The following is a 19,220-nucleotide window of genomic DNA, read 5'->3' as shown; positions in this document are numbered from 1 at the left end:
CAACTAAAAATGTAAACGAACAAAAAGAATATTTTTATTATTTTTTATTTTTTATAAAAAGGGCAGGGAAAAGATGCAAGAAAAAGAAATCGGAAACGTAAAGGGGTGAAGCTGATGCAGAAACTGCCAAAATAGAGTGTCGTTGTACAATCCACGTGGCACAAAACGAAGGGGGTTTACTTTATAATTACGGCTTATATGAGGAATATTGGTCCACGCTCCACGTGTGCGGTGATGAATGAAAGTGATTAGGAAGTCGATAATCTCTCCTCCTTTTGCCTTTTTCAGGGTTTGTCCAGAAAAGGAAGGTTCTGCTGCTCATCAATATGGGTCGTCGATTTCAACACTACTAAAGTCTAAAGCCCCAAGAAAAAAATTTAAAAAAATAAAAAATCTAAAGCCTCTTTCTCAAAAATAATTAATTTAAAAAAAGTCCAAAGCCTAACCAATTAAGTTTCTCAAGTGAGCGCATTCATTGGTGGATGCTATCATCCAATTGATAACCTTAGTTAACTTTTTTGTGAGGGTAAATAAATAAATTTTGAAAAAGGCAGCAACACACATCCCGATTCTCTTTATCTTTTTTTCCTCTTTTTTTTCTCTCTCTCTCTTTATAACTAAGGTTAATAATATGACAAATGTCACTCTTTAAAAGTGGTGATAAACATACACCTTTAGTTAAAATGGTGAGCAAAAAAACTCTATAAATTAATAATCTACAATCATTCAAGCACGCCTAAATAATTGAATGGGAGCATGGTCTTCCTCTGTTTATTATAAAAGCTTTTCATTTTGATTTTCTTGGGCCCCCTTGTCTTAGAGGCTTTTCGACGTTTTCATTGTAATGACTCTTCTATTTCGCATACAAAATATTTATTAAAAAAAACTATTTATGTATAATTCTTATCTCTTTTTCTCTCATTTCATCACATTTTCCCAGTATACATTGAAAATAAAAGAATAGAACTTCTCAAGTAAGGATTTTATGTATAAACTTAAATACATTGTAATAGAAGACGAATTTGAGCTACAAATATATGAAACCCAACAGATGAAACTGAGCTCCACAAGTTTGCTTGCGAGTGCTACACACATTACCTACTTGATACAAATACATGAAACCCACCACATGAAATGAAAGTGAACTCTTGTGAGCAACAATAGTCTTTTTCTTTTTCCAAGCTAGAGTTCATCTACTAATTGTATATAAATTCACATGGAAGTAGTATATGGAACCTAACCCGAAGCCACCAATGTAGGAACAACAATGCACAACTTTATTCAAAATAATTGAAATCAAACACGTTCGATCGAAATTCGATTAAAGATTACAATTTGGGTTTAAAATTAATCAATAATTAATAGCACTTGTTCTTAATCTGTGCAGATACAATGAACAAGTTTTTCCCCTAAACTTTGGCTACAAAACCCCAAAAATCTGAATCTAGTAAACAAGACACAAGAGTGCAGAAACTAGATTCTTGGCAGCATGGTGATATGAGCCATGTTGGTTATGTGGGGATTGGTCTCCTTCAACTCTAACTTTAACTGCACAAAACAATATTAATTAATTATAATCTCAAATAAATTAAGGAATATAATTTAGTTTTAAAGGGCTTGGATGATTGAAGTTCAATGTATATGTTCATGTTCAACAGACTGAGTTAGATATAATATTGTTTTTGTTTCTCGTTTTATAATTAATTATAATGAAATTATAGGCTCGGGGACAGGGATTTCAGTTCGATGCATTGCATGGCTAACGACTAGGTGGAAGAAGATAAGAGAGAGAGAGAGAGAGAGAGAGAGAGAGAGAGAGAGAGAGAGAGAGAGCAATTGAGCAATTGAGCAATAGGACGACAAAATTAATGATAGATTTTTATTTTTATTGTTATTGTTCTTTTGTTGTTTGTTCTCACATAGTGGTGGTAAGCAATTCTAGTATGTCTCTTTCTAATTGAGAAAAGAAAACCCCCAAAAAAAAAGCTGTTTGAAATTATAGCTTCATTCATAGCACTTGCTTTTGCCAATGGGGTCTTAGCTTAGTGGTGGAGCTTTCGTCATGCATGATAGTGGTATGCGTATATTTGTGAGAATACTCTCTTTCTCTTTCTAACTGTAGCGAAAAAAGGAAAAAAAAAAAAACCAGAGCACTTGCTTTTTATGTTGAATTTTTGGTTTCCTCCTCTATCTCCTTTAGAGATCTCGATAGCACAAACTGAAAATTAATATCTTAACTAAATATAATTATTAATCAAAAGTAATGTTTTTTTTACAAACCGTTATTTTACGTACATCAACAGTTCACAGCCGTTATTGTATTGATAAAATACCAATAATGTCTCTATTTAGAGATGTGACTTTTGAGTAGAGTTTCGTATCTTTTAGGTCACACATTATCATTTCGTGGACGTCCCATGAAATTGGAACCACGCAATCCACAAGAAGTATAAAAGAAAAAGAGAGAAAAATTTATTGAATAAATATGCACCAAACCAAATACTAGCTAGCACAAATCATGTGAGAAAGCCAATTGTCAAAAAAGCTGAAGGAGTGGCCTGAAAAAAATTGAAACTCCAAAGTGTCGGTCATCATCTGGGATCACGAGCTTCCCCATTGCTTTTGAAACACTTGGCTTCATCTGGTTGTTTCCTTGTTAGGGACGACACTACGTGGCAAACAGTCATTGGACAATTTAGAATTGTTATGGGAGTTGACAGTCAAAGCATTGATTAAGTTACAAAAGAAAAAGAAAAAAAAGGAAAAAACAATTTGGATTTTATATATATTTATGATTTACCCATATGAATCCATGGGTTCTCTCATTTCTGTGAATTATGGTTTTCTGTGCTTACCAAAACAAGAAAGAAGAAATTATTATTTTTTGTTCATGGATGCCAAATTTAGAAAGGCTTCCACCATGATGTGTTCTTTGTGTACTGTGTGTGTGGTTATACTTATATAGGAGAGATTTAGTACAAAATGGAATGTGACAAACAAAGAAAAATCTTCTTTTTTGGTAACATATCACCTGGAAATTAATCACGCATATATATATATATATATTCTAGATATTATTACCAAAATTACGAGCACTTGTCTTATATAGATATGACCTAATAATATCTGATTTTAATTTCAGATTTTGACAATTTGTGGCTAAAAAAATATGAGAGAGGAGAAAGGGACAGAGTATACTCGTTGCCTTATTTAAATTCATAACATTAGTAATAAAACCCTATTTTCCAACCATACTAATTGTATTATACAAATTCATAAAAGTAGAGAGAGACGCCACTAAACTAAGAATTAATTGATTTAAACATCTTAGTAATGCATTTGAAAATGAAGGACGTCGTGACGCTTTTAAACTACTCACTCTCATCCAGTATCTGTATTACTCATATCCATATAAAAAGATACTTTGCAGCTAACATGTTCGATAACCTAGGGCCCACCTCTACAATTATAAAAGTCAAGAGATGAGATTCTTTGTTCATTCAAGCACACTAACAACATGTAATAATCAAATTAATATTCTTAAAATAAATGTTACCCTAATAACTTTAGCATTTCAGAAGTCACTCTTCCCCGCAGAACACTCTCCCCTTCCTTTCCCTTATCTCCTCCTTCTCTCTCTTCCCTCTGAACCCCACCAGTGCGAGTTAATTTGTTTTTCCTTCCATGGCTTCCCATCCCTTCCCTCCCCCTTCTCGCCATCCCCTTCTTCAATTTTTTTTCCCTTGAATTCCTTTTTTGCTTTGATTTTGTGAGGTTCTTTTGTTTTTGCATGAGTTTTGGTTTAGTTTTTTTGTAGATTCAGAAATTCTTATATAAGTCTATTCTATATCTATACTTTTCTCAAGGACTGACAATTAGTTTTGGTCGACTTGGGTGATTTCGCTTGAACTCTTGTGTATTTCGGAGGTTGTTGAAGCAACCACAATGAAACATCATTGTCGCCATGATTTAGTTGTCGTTTTTGGCCCACATACACAGGGTTTTGGCTCCAGTTTAGAGTTTGGAGTTACAATAATGGAAATTGTTAGTTTATGTGGGTTTCGGTTTAGCCGGTATGGCGCTTTGGATATCTTTGTCTGTTTTAGTCTATTACTCATTAGGGGTTTCTTGGTTTGTATTTTGCTTTCGGCTGCGATACGGATCTGTCGTTGGACAATGGATTTATATTGTTAGTCTAAGTACAAGTGCTTCGGGTTGCTGAATCAGGAGTTTGAATATTTGTTGGTTTAGACGTAATCCTCTCTAGATCAATTCATTTAGTCACTGGAGATGTTGTACTCATTTCGACACTTTTGTGGCTTTGTACTATGTTCTATTTCTTCAATAAATACTATCGCTTTGTTTCAAAATGTTCATATGAAACCGGTAATGAGAGCTTCATTAAAAGTAGTCGAGAAAATCCTAATTTCATTAATGCATTTTCAGGGGATCTGCATCTTTTATTTACCCAAACATTATTTACCAAAATGATATTGTTTAGTAGTTTTTACAGGCATGATCTTAGAGGGACCAGGGAATAATATATCAGTGGCAAGGTTCCTTCTCTCATTTACTTATCCTCTTATCAATAAAATACTATCATTATTCTCTAAAAAAATGATACCGTCCAAGTGACTAGGTCTAGATTGGATTGTGGTTAGATTGGTTATTGGGTTTCGACCATAACTGTACAAAGAAAAATCATGTGTGATCCAGTTTGTAACAATTAGACTCCCCAAAATATTGCGAGAGATGTTATATAGAACCAATCATATAATAACTTGACAAGATGGGATTCTTTGTTTGATCAAATACACACTAACAACATTCAAAATTCTAATTACTTTATGCAAGTAACTATTATTTTAATAACTTTGTCATTTCAAAATGTCACTAATATTTATATGAAAATTTGGCCAATCATTATTCAATTTGATATAGTTTTATATCATCAAATGATACTTAATGGTTTTCATGAAAAATCAATGACATTTTAATCAATGAATATTTGTGCAAAATCCCCTCCTCCAATTGCTTGTACTAAAAAAAATTCTTAAATAAATATGCATAATTGTCAAATTCAAGTTAGAGAATTATGAAATGAAAAATTTCGTAAGAAAGTAAATGCTATCGCGAGTTATCCACGTGTATACAGACAGTTGCGTCGAATCATAGATTGATATAGATTTTATTGTGAATCACGTATTAATATATGGTTAGAAATCTTGAAAGCATGGGAACTAACGGAAACAAAATTCTATTAAGAAACCCCTTGATTAGAGGAGATTAATTACATATTTGGATGCTTGTAGAGAACATATGATTGGTGTTCAAGCTTTTAAAGTCCTCTTTGAAGTCATTGTCCAACCCATGAAGTTACAAAAAAAGTAATAAATATTTCCTCTTAGAAATAATATCAAAATTGTTATAGCCATTTTATATTGTCTCTTAAAATATGACAAAACATCAGTTACTTGTATTGCAATATTTTCTTATACCCACATTGTCATAATCAATATTAAGTATTCTTTCCTGAAGAGAATATTAACTATTCTTTCAGTTGGAACCTAATGTATATAAATATGATTGAGTTTGTAGCTAAACATAAAAAAGAAAGAGAAATAGATGAAGATTTTTTATATAATTATTTTGGAAACAGAAAATGAAGGAGAGAGAGAGGAGATAGAAAGAAAGTAACACATGATTCCATAAATGAAAGTAGAAACTGTTTTTTGGACCTTTCCATCTGTTCTTTTCTTTTTTTTCAATAGAAAAAAAAAGACACACATTTTGTTAAACTTTTCTCAAGACCTCACTTTCACTATCTGTCTTCCCTTTCTCTCTCTCTCTCTCTCTTTCTCTCTCTCTTCAAGATGGCCTTGAAAGCCAACCCATAATTTTCTCTCTCTCTCTCTCTACCAAGAAACTTGAGCTTTTCTCTTTCTCTATCCAGTACAAGCTATAAATATATGAATAAAATATATAGGTTTTGTGGCTTTCTTTAAACTCCTCTGAGATCTACTGCTTGTGTAGGACTTTAGATTAGAAGATAGAGATTGGCAGAGAAACTGAAACAAACAATATAAGTGAAAAGGAAAGCTCAGAGGAAGGTAAGGTAAGCTAGCATTTCGAAAACCCTAAAACTCATACCCTCCTAAGACCAACTTTTTGTGCTTTTGACTTATTGATTAATTGATTTAACCCGATATTTATCATCTTCCTCGGTATTTGTGTAAACGGGCTTTTGGGTTTTGCTTGTCTGGGTGCCTCAGATCCATGGCGATGGATTCTGATATTCTTCTCATCGTACTGGGATTCTAGGGTTTTGGGCTGTTTTTCAACTGTAGAGTTATTGTAATTTTAAAATTTTATGTGCATGTTGCTTCTGTTTAGGATTGTTTTTCTTTTTTAGTGTTGGCAAAGATCTGACATGGGTTTGGAGCTTGGTTTTTGCATTTCTGCTGGAATATAAAGTTTGGAATTTGATTGGTTGCTATTAGATTCTTGTCATGGTAATTTTAATTATCCTGTGTGCTAGTTTTGCTCTTGCTCAAATTTTGGGAAAAGCATTTTTTTCTGGAGGGATTAAGTCATGGTTAATTTTCTTACTTAATGGTGTAAATGTAAATGATACTGTTGGGTCACTCTTATTGCTCTCATAAAATTTTGACTTGGTCATAAAAATAGGTTGTCAAGATGTATTGATGTTGATATTTACCCTATTTTTTTTGGTGCATCAAGCTAATGTGATTTTCTGAATCAGGGTTGGACGACAAAGGCAGGGTAGCAAGTGATTGGAGTGGTTGAAGTTTGTTTCATGGATGGAGTTGAGAGTCTCTGCTAGTTGTGCTCTGTAATTTAGTACTTGGCTCGAAGTTTTACAATGATTGGATGGACCAATCTACTTATGTTCAGCAGATAAATATTAAATTTAACAGGGTAAATAGTTTACCCTACAATGGCATCCAATTGGATATGATTGGAAGCATCAGATTACTATCAGTTAGTGCGTAAAGTTGGATCATGTAGTAGTCATGTCGAGAAGTTAGGTTGATCTGCGTAAGTGTATTGGAATAGCCTGCGCGACTCACCTTATCAGGACCTTCATTGGATGTACTTTCGTTTACCTATTTATGTTCTCTAAAGACGGTAAACTAGGTTCATGTACCTATCAGGACGCTGATGCACTGGAACCATATTTACCTGGCCTCCTGCTCTAGTTCTTTATGCCTTTGTTCATTCCTTTTCTTTTATTGCCCCTAAGTTCTAGGTCCTTTCTCCTGTTGTGAGCTTGTCTCTCTTTTTTCTCTCCTGTCTTTAAAGTACTTCCATATTTCCTTTCCTCCTGAAGCGGTGGTTCGCTCAGTTCGTGAGTCTAGTTTTGTTAAATAGTTCAGGAAGGCCCTCCATAATTGTTATTAGTAAGACAGATCCATCGTTTCCAAAAAAATCTTTGCACTGGAAATTTCGTTTGTCCAAGAGTCAATGGCTAATTTGGAATCTGCTAATCCTAGTGCTAACAATATGTTGGGCGTTCTACATCGGTTGCTTCCTGTTGTTGGACCGGCGCTTCTGATTTCAGTTGGATATCTTGACCCTGGAAAGTGGGCGGCAACTGCTGAAGCAGGTGCCCGTTTTGGCTCTGACCTGGCAGCATTGATGCTTATTTTCAATTTTGCAGCTATTTTATGTCACTATCTGTCAGCTCGGATTGGTGTAGTCACTGGAAGAGATCTTGCGCAGGTATTAATTCTCTCATGCAGGGTTTTATTAATGCATGGTTAGTTGTGGAGGTGCTGTGCGCTTACTCTGTTCGCATTCATGCTTTTGAGCTGCGTCCTAACCACGATACCCCTTCTCTTCGCATGTTGTTATTTGATTTACTATGTAGTTGGCTGTTTGATCTCTCTCTCTCTCTCTCTCTCTCTTGCTTGTACAGAGACAGTTGCATGCACACATGCTCCTTGACTTTTTTCTTTTCTTAAATTTCGTTTATGTCAAAAGATATGCAGTGAGGAGTATGACAAAGGCACATGCATATTCTTAGGAGTTCAAACAGAGGTTTCTGTGATTCTGTCAGACCTTACCATGGTGATTTCTCTATCCTCATCAACTTATTCATTTGCCCTCAATTTGTCTAAACTATGTTGTGCTATGGCATAAGTGATGATATGCAGTATCATTGTTGAAACTAGATTTGTTATATGCGTGACATATGATTGCACTTATTTTACTAGATCCTCGGTATCGCACATGGACTTAATCTTCTGTTTGGGTGGGACTTGTTCACTTGCGTGTTTTTGACTGCTGTTAATGCTGTTTTGTACCCTCTTTTTTCCACCCTCCTGGTAAGTTCTGTTACTTGCACTTATTCCTTTATAGTCTTGCATTTGCAATATTTATTACTAAAATACTGAGTATCCATATCAGGAGACTTGCAAGGCGAAGGTCCTATGCGTATGCATTGCGGGATTTATACAGCTTTCCTTCGTTCTTGGAGTAATTATCAGTCAACCAGAAATGTCATTTTCCATGAATGGGATGCTAACAAAGCTGAGTGGGGAGAGTGCCTTTGCATTGATGAGTCTTCTTGGAGCAAGTATAATGCCTCACAGTCTCTATCTTCATTCTTCGATTGTGCAGGTATCTGTGCTTCTCATGCTCCCTGTTTTCTGCCTCTGCAATTACGTTTCACATCCATCCGTATTTTGTTGAACATGAGCTTATGCATGTATGCGTATCTTTGTTGTATATATATTATATATGTTGATTCTTTTACAGGTGGTCAACTATTGGCAGCATCTGCTATTTGTTGTATTATATGTCTGCCTGTGCATCTTTGGTTTACACAGTTGCTTCTTGCATCTTGAGTTCATATGGGAGATTTTGTTTTAATATAAATCCTTGTGAACGCTTCTTCTGTCAGATGTATCATGAATCTCAACAGTTAGACGTATTTAGATATACATTCAATGCATGTGTTTACAGTGTCTAGCTCTTTTCTTGTTTCTCAATATGACATTCCTTTCAGGACATGTTACTGAGTCATCGGTGCATCTAGTTTAAAAGAACCTTTTAACATACTAATTTGATTAAGAAGGTTAGATGGTTTCCTTTTCAATGGTCACTGCAGTTCGATAGAGATCACTGAGGTCGCACTCAAATTTCTACTTCCTTTCTAAATAGAAAAAAAGAGCTTCATTAACAGGAGCATTGAGATTTTCTTGTTGGAGTAGGGAGTCGAAAAATAATCAATTTTAATTTGTACATCAACTAATGTGCTTGTATCACTAAGTTCTGTACCCTCCCGTCCATCCTGTTTGTAAACCACTTGAATAATGTTTTGATTTGTGTTAACGGTCAATTCTCTGAAACTCAATTGCCCTAATTTTGCAGCAGTATCAGTGTCAGCCAACTGTTTCCAGGGATGCTTTGTGTCACCACCATTTAGTTGCCATCTTGTGCATCTTTAGTGGTATTTATCTGGTGAATTATGCCCTTATGACCTCAGCGGAGAATGAATACTCGGGCCTTGGTTTGCTTACATTTCAGGATGTAATGTCACTAATCGGACAGGTTACAATTTCTTCCCATTAGTTTGTGATGAATTCTATTTTTTCGACAACGGTTGAATATCATGCAGCACACTGAGCCAAGTTGATTTTCTTTTCAAATTATACAGGTCTTTTGGGGTCCAATAGTATCTGGTGCCTTCCTGCTGGTTCTCTTTGTTTCAAATCAAATCACAACATTAAGCTGGAGTCTGGGTGGACAAGTAGTTTTGAATGATTTTTTGAAACTAGACCTTCCTGGTTGGCTTCATTGTGCCACAATCAGAATTATTGCTATTGTTCCAGCTCTTTATTTCGTTTGGAGTTCAGGAGCTGAAGGGATGTATCAACTTCTTATATTCACACAAGTGTTGGCAGCTCTGCTACTGCCATCTTCTGTGATCCCTCTTTTTCGAATTGCTGCTTCAAGACCAATAATGGGTGTCCATAAAGTTTCTCAATTTGTTGAATTTTTATCCCTGATTACACTAATTGGGATGCTTGGATTGAAAATCATATTTGTAGTAGAAGTGATTGTTGGGAATAGTGATTGGGTTAATAATTTGAGGTCGAATGCCGGGAGTAGTATGTCTGTTCCTTGTGTACTTCTACTCACTGCTTGTGCAACATTTTGTTTGATGATTTGGCTGGCAGCTACCCCATTAAAATCTGCAAGTGCACGATTAGAGGCTCAGGTGTGGAACTGGGATATGCATATGGGTTCACCTGATTCAATAACAAAGAAAGAGGAGATCAATATTTCTGAACCTAAATATCATAGAGAGGTAAGTGTCCAGAAGCATGAACCATCACCATCATTTGGGAGGGCTTTGGATAGTGATTCAGAAGTAGCGAGTTTTGATCTTGATCTGCCTGAAACTATCACAGAGCCTGATGAGGAGCATCACCTAACTACTGTAGTGGAAAATGGTTCTCGTATTACCTTTCCTCATTCCCCTAAATGCCATATGGAGGGATCCACATCTACAGTGGAGTCAACTCCAGTCTCAACTGTGGTTAATGAGGTTTCTGATGTTACATTGGAGGGCACCAGTGCATTGAAGATCGAATCAACAGAGCCAATTGAAAAGACTGTTGGAGTTGAAGGAGTTGAAGGAGACTTACCAAATGAAAAAGATGATGATGAGGGAGATACCTGGGAGCCTGAAGATTCATTGAAAGGGGTTTCTGAGAGCACTGCTCCATTGACATCTGAGGGTCCAGGATCATTTAGGAGTCTAAGTGGAAAAGGTGACGAAGGGGGGAGTAGTGCTGGTAGCCTTTCAAGATTAGCAGGGTTGGGGCGTGCTGCGAGACGTCAACTAGCTGCAGTACTTGACGAATTTTGGGGACAGCTGTATGATTTCCATGGGAATGTAATTCAAGAAGCAAAGGCTAAGAAACTGGATCTTTTGTTGGGGTTAGATTCAAAGGCTGCGTCCTCCTCATTGAAAGTTGATACTAGTGCAAAGGAGCTTTCCGGATATTTTCCATCTGCAGGAGGCAGAGGATCTGATCCTATTATGAACTCAAGTTTATATGACTCTCCGAAGCAGCAGAGGGTTCAAAGCAGTTTAGAGTCATATGGGGTCCAAAGGGGATCTTCCGCATTGTTGCCCAGCCGTGTGCAGTTGTTGGATGCCTATGTGCAAAATTCAAGCCGCAGCGTTATTGACTCTGGTGAGAGGCGCTATTCAAGTGTGCGCAGTCTCCCGTCTTCTGAGAGTTGGGACTACCAGCCAGCCACAATACATAGTTATCATCCCTCATATCTCAATCGAATTGCAAAGGACAGAGGTTTTGATAATTTGAACGGTCAAATGGAGTCAGCAGCCCTACAATCCGCTTCTTCATTGGGTGCTGCAAACTACAGAGATTCACTTGCATTTACCATGGGGCAGAAGTTACAAAATGGGTTAGGCTCTGGTCAGGCCTCCATTTTCCAAAATCATACAGTATCTAGAAATAGTCCGTTGCAATCTGAAAGACCGTATTATGATCTGCACCCTTCTGGAATTGCTGAGAATGTGGTAAGTTCAGCAAATGCAAAGAAATACCATAGTTTACCCGACATTCACCGGGATCTTTACATGCCGGAGAAAAGTGCCAACTGGGAAAGTCCTGTGGGGTATGGATCATCTACTGGGATAACAAATTATGAATCATCCTTGTATTCAAATTCTGGAGCACGAACAGGAGCTCCTTTGGCATTCGATCAACTCTCTCCATCACAAGTCTACAGAGATGCTTTTTCATCACAGCAAAATTCTAGTTTTAACACTGGATCCCTCTGGTCTAGACAGCCTTTTGAGCAATTTGGTGTAGCTGATAATAATCGTACTATTGGGAGTGGAGGATTTGGTTATCGGGCAGGTTCTGTAAGTCAAGAAGCTACTTCAGTTGCAGATTCAGAGGCCAAGCTTCTTCAGTCTTTCAGGCATTGCATTGTGAAACTTTTGAAATTGGAAGGATCTGACTGGTTGTTTACGCAGAATGATGGGGTTGATGAGGATCTAATTGATCGCGTGGCTGCAAGGGAGAAATTTCTTTATGAAGCTGAAACTAGAGAGATGAATCGAACAGTTCACATGGGTGAACCTCAATACCATCCTTCTGATAGGAAGTCTGTTTCTGCATTGAAGAATAATGATGCAAATTGCACCTCTTTTATGGTTCCTACTTGTGGGGAGGGTTGTATTTGGAGATCAGATTTGATAGTAAGCTTCGGGGTCTGGTGTATCCATCGTATTCTTGATTTGTCACTCATGGAAAGCCGGCCAGAGCTATGGGGGAAATATACCTACGTCCTCAACCGACTTCAGGTAAACACTGAAAAACTTCTGTCTATTAGGATACATTTCTGTGACTCCAATTTTTGCAAGGAAATTATGGTCTCTTCTGTAAGATTGTCGTCTTGGTTACCGTATGTCAACCAAGCAGAAAATAGTTATGCTTCACCATGGGTTTGACTAGGCAGTATATCTACCTTGGGACTTGATCAAACTGCTAGAAGGTTTTGATTGTTTATTTTACTGTTGGCATTTTTGCTCCATTTGTTGCATTAAATGAGTTTCTGCACTTTATTGGCTTTCATGATTACCCTGGGAACTCAAATTTGTTGAAAGAAACAAAGTAGATGAAAAGAGAAGAGAAGGATGAACGGGGGAGAGGAGAGGCTAGGCTTTTCTATTTTACATTATTGAATATCTAAGTCTTAATTAAAGTGTTTCTTTAAGGCCTATTTATGGAGGCCAGTCCAAGTCAAACAAGAAAAAAAAAAAACAAATCAAACCACAGCATGAATAGAATCCTAGAATAGTCCAAAGTTCCTAAGCCAATTAAGCAAACATCAAATAGACTAAATTGACTCTAACACTCAACTGAAGCTGGGTCAAACATGCCTTGGACACAACACAGAAAACAACCTTTGTTACATGAAAACTGAATGCTCTGTCAAATACTTCAATTCTTTCTTAGCACGCCAAAAGATTTTCATAATATGAGCCCAATTTTCTTGAAAAGAACAAGGAAACTGGCACTTATCTTCAACACCCAAAGATGAAACACCACCAACAGCGAGGGTGGCTATAATTTGGACCCTCTAGAGCTCCACTATAAATTGAAACCCAACACACTTGCCTAAACTGGAACTTGGGTAGAAGACACTGCAATTTCCTGCCACCAAACCACTTCACCACACACCACTGCTGGATTCACATCTAGGATCACACTAACTCAACAGTACTTCCCTTTATAGGAATTATGACAGTAGTTGTTCATACTCTTGACACTCATCTTCACGTTGGGCTTCACCATCACTGGATACTTTTTGATTCCTTGGAAAAGAAATAAAGTAGATGGAAAGAGAAGAAAGAAAGAAAGAAAGAAGGGAGAAGATGAGAAATAGGACTGTTTTATAGGGTTTTCTAGTCTACATTTAACTTGGGGCTTGTGCTCAAATAGCCCTTTTTCACAACTTTTATTCTATAATTGCCCGTACAGTGTCGCTTTCTCGTCCCTATAGTTCCCTCTTTGTTGTACCTATAGTCTCTCTTTAATGCAAGGGGGGCTATTTTAGAATAGAATTTGTAAAAAAGGGCTATTTTAGCCAATTTCACTTTATTTCTTTAATTCTTTTGTCAGGCTAGTCTACCTTATCCGGTAGCAAAATCCTAATGAAAGATTGCATCAATGGGTATTTATAGAGGCCAATCCAAGTCAAACAAGGAAACTAACATCAAATCAAATCACACCATAAATAGAATCTTAGGGTAATGGAAAACTCCCAAAATAATATAGGAAAGTGAATAAAACTGACTATATGAACTCTAAACAAAATTATTCATCTATAGTTCTGTTACTTTCCTTAATTTACAGGACAACATTTTTCGGTCATGAATAGGCAAATTTTTTTTATTTTTTGTATTGAAAAGCAGGTAATTGTTTTCTTTGTACTAGGATGATTCTTCGGACAGAAATATTTGTTTACTGCTTTTTGCACTTATGGGCCTTCACTTTAGGCAACTAAAATATTTAGTTAACTTATAAGTTTGTCCTCCAATGTTCAGTCTCAAAAAAATTCATTTTGGTAACCTACTATCTTTTCATATATGTTGAACCTTGAGTGCTTTGTATTCTACACTGTGCTTTCTACATGAGCACTGTTTATTGCTGCCTAGTGCGAGATGAGAATTATGCGTGATAAGCTTTTATCATTCCTGTGACTCTCGGAAGACTTTGGCCAAGTTATATGTGAAATATAGTGTTTTTCTATTGGTGAATTTAGAAGAAATTTTCTCCTTGCATTGCAGTAATGCTACTTCTGTATACAAGTAGATTATCTTCTAATATATATGTACATATAATATTTCCAAAGCTTCTAAATCAGTGATGTTAATGTCTCCGTATCCTGTTAATGTCAGGGGATTATTGATTCAGCATTTTCAAAGCCTCGCACTCCAATGTCGCCATGCTTCTGCCTTCAAATTTCTGCAGTACACCAGCTGAAGTCAAGTCCATCTTTTTCAAATGGAATACCCCCTGCTGCAAAACCAGCCAGGGGAAAATGCACAACGGCAGTAACGCTTCTAGACATAATCAAGGATGTGGAGATTGCAATATCTTGTCGTAAGGGCCGAACGGGGACAGCAGCTGGCGATGTAGCTTTCCCGAAGGGAAAAGAAAATCTGGCGTCTGTACTCAAACGCTACAAGCGTCGATTAACCAACAAAACTGCTGGCGCTCACGAGGGTCCTGGTTCACGCAAGGTTCAGACATCTGCTCCTTATGGGTCATAGCTTTCATAGACAAACACAGTATGTCTCAACTGGGTTATTGAGCTGTTAGATTTTGGAAAACGGCTCATCTTCTGGATCAAAACCCTCAGTTAAGGCATAATTTCTCTCAGTGTATCAAAAGCCATTGCTGCAATTTGTATTTCCTTGTATGTTAACATATGCATAGGTAAGAATTGCTGGATCTGTAATTGCAGCATTATCAAAGAAAATGGGTAGAAGGTTGAAAATTGGTTGTTTTGCAATTCTTGTGTTGCTCGCTTGCTTCTGTTACTTGTTCTAATAAGATGGAAAGTTGAAAAATGCCAGGTGCGGGGGCCTCTATCCAAAGCTGTATGCTCCTTTTGGAGATTTTTGAGTCCCAAGTGTTTTGGATAATCTTTTTCCATTGCACTTTGTTTCCAACCCAATTCTGTGGTCTTGGGCCATCGTGAGGAGAAAGACTTCCATGAAACTTGAATAATACTATTTTGCTATATTTGACTAATAACGTTATGACATGCGTGATAACACATTCACGTGTTATAGCATTATTGGTTGGGGATAGCAAAATAGTGTTATATCCGTTGCAACCAAGTTTTTTCCCATGGTGAGGGTGGTGTTTGACATCAAAGAAATGAACAATATCTATCAAATATTTGAGAATGAAAGTTCATTGGGAATTTGGAGCAGGTTGTCTGTCTCTATCAGCAACATACAACCAAGAAAACCAAGAGTTGGTTTAAATCCCACCTTTTAGATAAACAAAATACCAACCTATATATAATATTGCAGGTGGATGGAACCCAAATTTTTCAGAAAATAAATTCAATGGACAAATTAAGAGTGACCATAAAGTTGAGTGAAACGGCCATATACATAATATTTGTGTATTGTATAACCTCAACTTAATGAGTGGATTACATGTTTCTTAGTTTGCTTCCTCTAACGTGACGTGGCCCCAAATTTCCCCACCTATTATGCGAATTGCTGACAACTGTCCCGTATCCACGGTCATATTTATGACACGTGGAGGGTCTACAGACCTCCTCAGCTCAACCGAGTGACTGGTTGGACAATACATATCATGGTCTAACAATTCCTCATCATCTCTCTCTCTCTCTCTCTCTCTCTCTCTGGTCTTTTGTGGTATTTTCCAGAGTTCACAGGCTCCAGGCAGGTATATTTGCTTGCTTTTGCTTTGTTTGGAAAACCAAGGCACACCCAACACCACCACCAAGACACCCAATAGGTAAGTCCCTGTGGTTTTGCTGCTTAGGTCTATACAAGTATTAACAGACAGTGAGACAGAGATAGTGGATGTTTGATGAGGTTTAATTTGTGGTCCATAACTTGTACACCCAAAAACTCATAAAGGTTTCATATTTAAGGTCCTGTTAGTACTTGGTCTGGAAATAAACAGTTCGAAATAATAATTGTACAAGTGGTTAAAAGCAGTTACGCACTTGCATCTAAGTTCCTGAGTTCGAATCCCTCCTTAATATCGTTGTATAAAAAAAGTAAATTGCATCACACTGAAAGTAAAATGGGATTTTAGACTGAAAATGGAAGAAAGAAAGGGTTTAATTTTATTTATTTTCATTGACTTTGAATCTATCTCTGGGTTTGTGATGTTGCAGTGCAGACATTTCTTTGGCTGCAAATCAAAATGGGATATGTTGTGGTGGTATCAGTTCCTGTGATATTGTTCATCGTGATTGTAGCCCTTGCTTTTTACCTCATTGGTAGGGCAAACGGCCGAAGGGAAGCTGTCTCTGCTCAACAGCATTTTGGGCCTCCAGTGCCTCCTCCACTACAGGCCCAGGAAAAGTCCGACCAGGTCTGAAAAATCCTGAGAGTAAAAATTGTGTGTCTGCTGTTGTAAGAAAAGAAACCGTCAAATGTATAAATAATTTTACTTGTATGCATAAAACAATTGATTTCTATAATTTTGAAAAATAATTAATTATAGAAACGAAGCGTCAAATGTAAGCATAAAAACGAAGCGTCTCTCTGCCCTCTCGCCTCTCAGCATCCTTTTCTCTCCCCAAACGAGCCTACCGAACGGCAGTGTAACTTCCGAACTGCCATAGAGAACTAAATTCCCTTCCGAAGGACCTTCGGAAGAGAACTTGGGGGACTACTGTTTATACCGGAAACAAACGACCTATGATCACCGAACACGTGGACAGGATCGATATTGATCACAGAATCCTTTCGGCATGCTTCCTACCGAAGCCATCTATCTTGGCCTTTTTTACCATCGGACAAGTATCATGCTCACAATCCATGTCCACAGCCCCACATCAGAAATATGAGCACAATGCACACCTCCCAAGGCCTATTTAAGAAGACCCCAATCCCCAAAAGGAGGGGATCAGAATTAATGGTATGCTACCGATTGATCTGTCAGTTAACATTACTAAAACCGTACTTACTAAAGTATCGGAGAGCCTTCGGCCGATACCACACCGGTACCCCAAGGACTTACCAAAAGCGTCCTTTTGCAGGTACTCACCCTTCCGAAGCAAGACGTCTTCCGAAAGTAGTCACCTGCCGAAGACATAATATAACTAAGTTGACGAAATACGTGTCGAACCACTTTTTCGCATCAATAGGGTCCATGGAGATTTCTATTTGCAACAAAGAACCAAGAAAGCCAAATGCTGTTTTAAATAGCGCCCCTCTTTTAGAGAAACCAAATTAGCAAACAATTTCCACAACACAATATACAATGCAGATGGAGCAAGTAAAGGCAGATGACAGCATAGTGTGAGTAATGAGATTTCTTCCACTTTCTTAATTTGCAAGTCTCCAGTATCCACCGTCGGATCGATGACACGTGTTGATATCAGCTCACCTGAGACCAAGTTTATCAATTTTGTTTCACCTCAAACTCATTACAAAGCTTGGTCTAGAAAATCAAGGCACACAGGAAGGCCAAGGCTCGAACCAAAGACATGTTGATCTTTAGTTGTATCACAAAGTCAACAAATTTACGAAACCGGATTATATTCTTTAATTCAAGTCGCAGGGCTTTTACCTCATCAAAATTCTAAAATGGGATATTGCATTGTGATGGTTATCAGTTCCGGTGGTATACCGTTGCTCTTGATCCTGGCTTGGGCTTATTACATGTGGGGTTGGGCCATGCTGAATTATGGGCCTCCAGCACCTTCAGCCCAGCCTCCTGCTCAGGTTTATTATTCTAATTCTGTGGTTTTTTTTTTTTTGGGTGTGGATAATGTTAATAATACCCTTCCAAATAACAACGTTTAGTAGCAGACAGAGATTTATTTACGATCTATAATATTATTTTTAATGTTTACTAAATGTAATTGAATTTTTTTAAAAACTGTTATTCGCACTCCAAAAAAGTCTTCCGATTTTTTTTAATTACAAATGTTTATTAAGGTGTTTGGTAAGAAGGCTCAATTTGACCCCGTTGAGATCTGCTGAGGCGGCACCAACCCAAAAGGTTAGATAAGAAAAATAAAAAGAAAAATATTTTTAAAAAAACACAATTTCATTCTTTTTATATACCAAAAAAATTATTAAAAAAAAATCATATCCAATCAAATTAGGAAATAAATTGGTTGGATGAATTCGAATTATGGGCAGTTACCACCTGTTTTAGGTTGCCTGAGCGAAGCTCTGGTAGACAAGAAGATCATGGCATTTACATACATATGAAACACAACAATTTCCAAATCGAACTGAACCAGACGACGATACAACAACATGTGCATGGACAGCCTTAAACAGGGAGTTAGGTGTATATATATTTATTAAGTGCATGATGAACAAACAAACCAATTGTCCAACAGTATATATATAGATCACGTGCTGTCATCTAGTTTCTTCCTTTGGTTTCAAAGTGTAGAAGGGGAGAGAGTGGAGAGTGTTAGGCCAAGTCACGTGACCCATCATGAGTGGGCATTTCTCTTTTCTCTGGGAGTTTGGTAGGCAATAGGAAATATGTATTTTTCGTGAAAATTCCATCATCCTCACATCAACCCTAACGCGTTGCATACCTTGATTCCATTAAAAAAATGTGTGGTGGTAAGTGGGAGGGGAACCTCTGGTATGATGCATGCTTTTGCTATGGGGTTTGGTTTTGGTTTTGGTTTTGGTAGGTGGGGATGTATTGCGTTGAATCCAGCTTTTAGGGTTATTTTTTTCTCTTTCCTATTTATTTTCTTGCACGAACAATTCACGTAACTCTTGAGATAGATCGTGAAATGATGAGGATAAAAATAGCACTTGTAATGATGTGATCCTGAAAGTTAATTTTAATTCAAAATTCGGTGTACTCCGTTATAGAATGTATGTATAACTTAATTTTTCGTTGGTGCGCATTTTATAATTAAGATTGATAATTACTTTGATCGTCATA

The 19,220-nt window shown here is 37.1% G+C and overlaps 1 protein-coding gene and 1 long non-coding RNA gene across 5 annotated transcripts; both read left to right on the top strand.

Moving 5' to 3' along the window:
* On the top strand, positions 5,830-15,148 carry LOC18773117 (ethylene-insensitive protein 2). Of its 4 annotated transcripts, none has more exons than XM_020567018.1 (8): positions 5,830-6,115; positions 6,764-7,743; positions 8,005-8,091; positions 8,238-8,348; positions 8,431-8,643; positions 9,397-9,576; positions 9,683-12,373; positions 14,474-15,148. In XM_020567018.1, exons 2-8 carry the CDS (start codon positions 7,486-7,488, stop codon positions 14,846-14,848), a joined length of 3,915 nt encoding a protein of 1,304 aa, XP_020422607.1. In that variant the 5' UTR covers positions 5,830-6,115; positions 6,764-7,485; the 3' UTR covers positions 14,849-15,148. The 4 variants fall into 4 exon arrangements, with proteins under 4 accessions (XP_020422607.1, XP_007208136.1, XP_020422610.1 ...); XM_007208074.2 differs by having other exon boundaries at positions 5,830-6,110; positions 14,474-15,090; XM_020567021.1 differs by having other exon boundaries at positions 9,400-9,576; positions 14,474-15,090.
* LOC18775310 lies at positions 15,915-16,799 on the top strand. Its single transcript, XR_002272157.1, has 2 exons — positions 15,915-16,076; positions 16,465-16,799. It is a non-coding gene; the product is annotated as an uncharacterized LOC18775310 (long non-coding RNA).

The sequence above is a fragment of the Prunus persica genome, chromosome G6, assembly GCF_000346465.2.
Source record: "Prunus persica cultivar Lovell chromosome G6, Prunus_persica_NCBIv2, whole genome shotgun sequence".
NCBI lineage: Eukaryota > Viridiplantae > Streptophyta > Magnoliopsida > Rosales > Rosaceae > Prunus > Prunus persica.
This window is presented reverse-complemented; position numbering and strand designations above follow the sequence as displayed.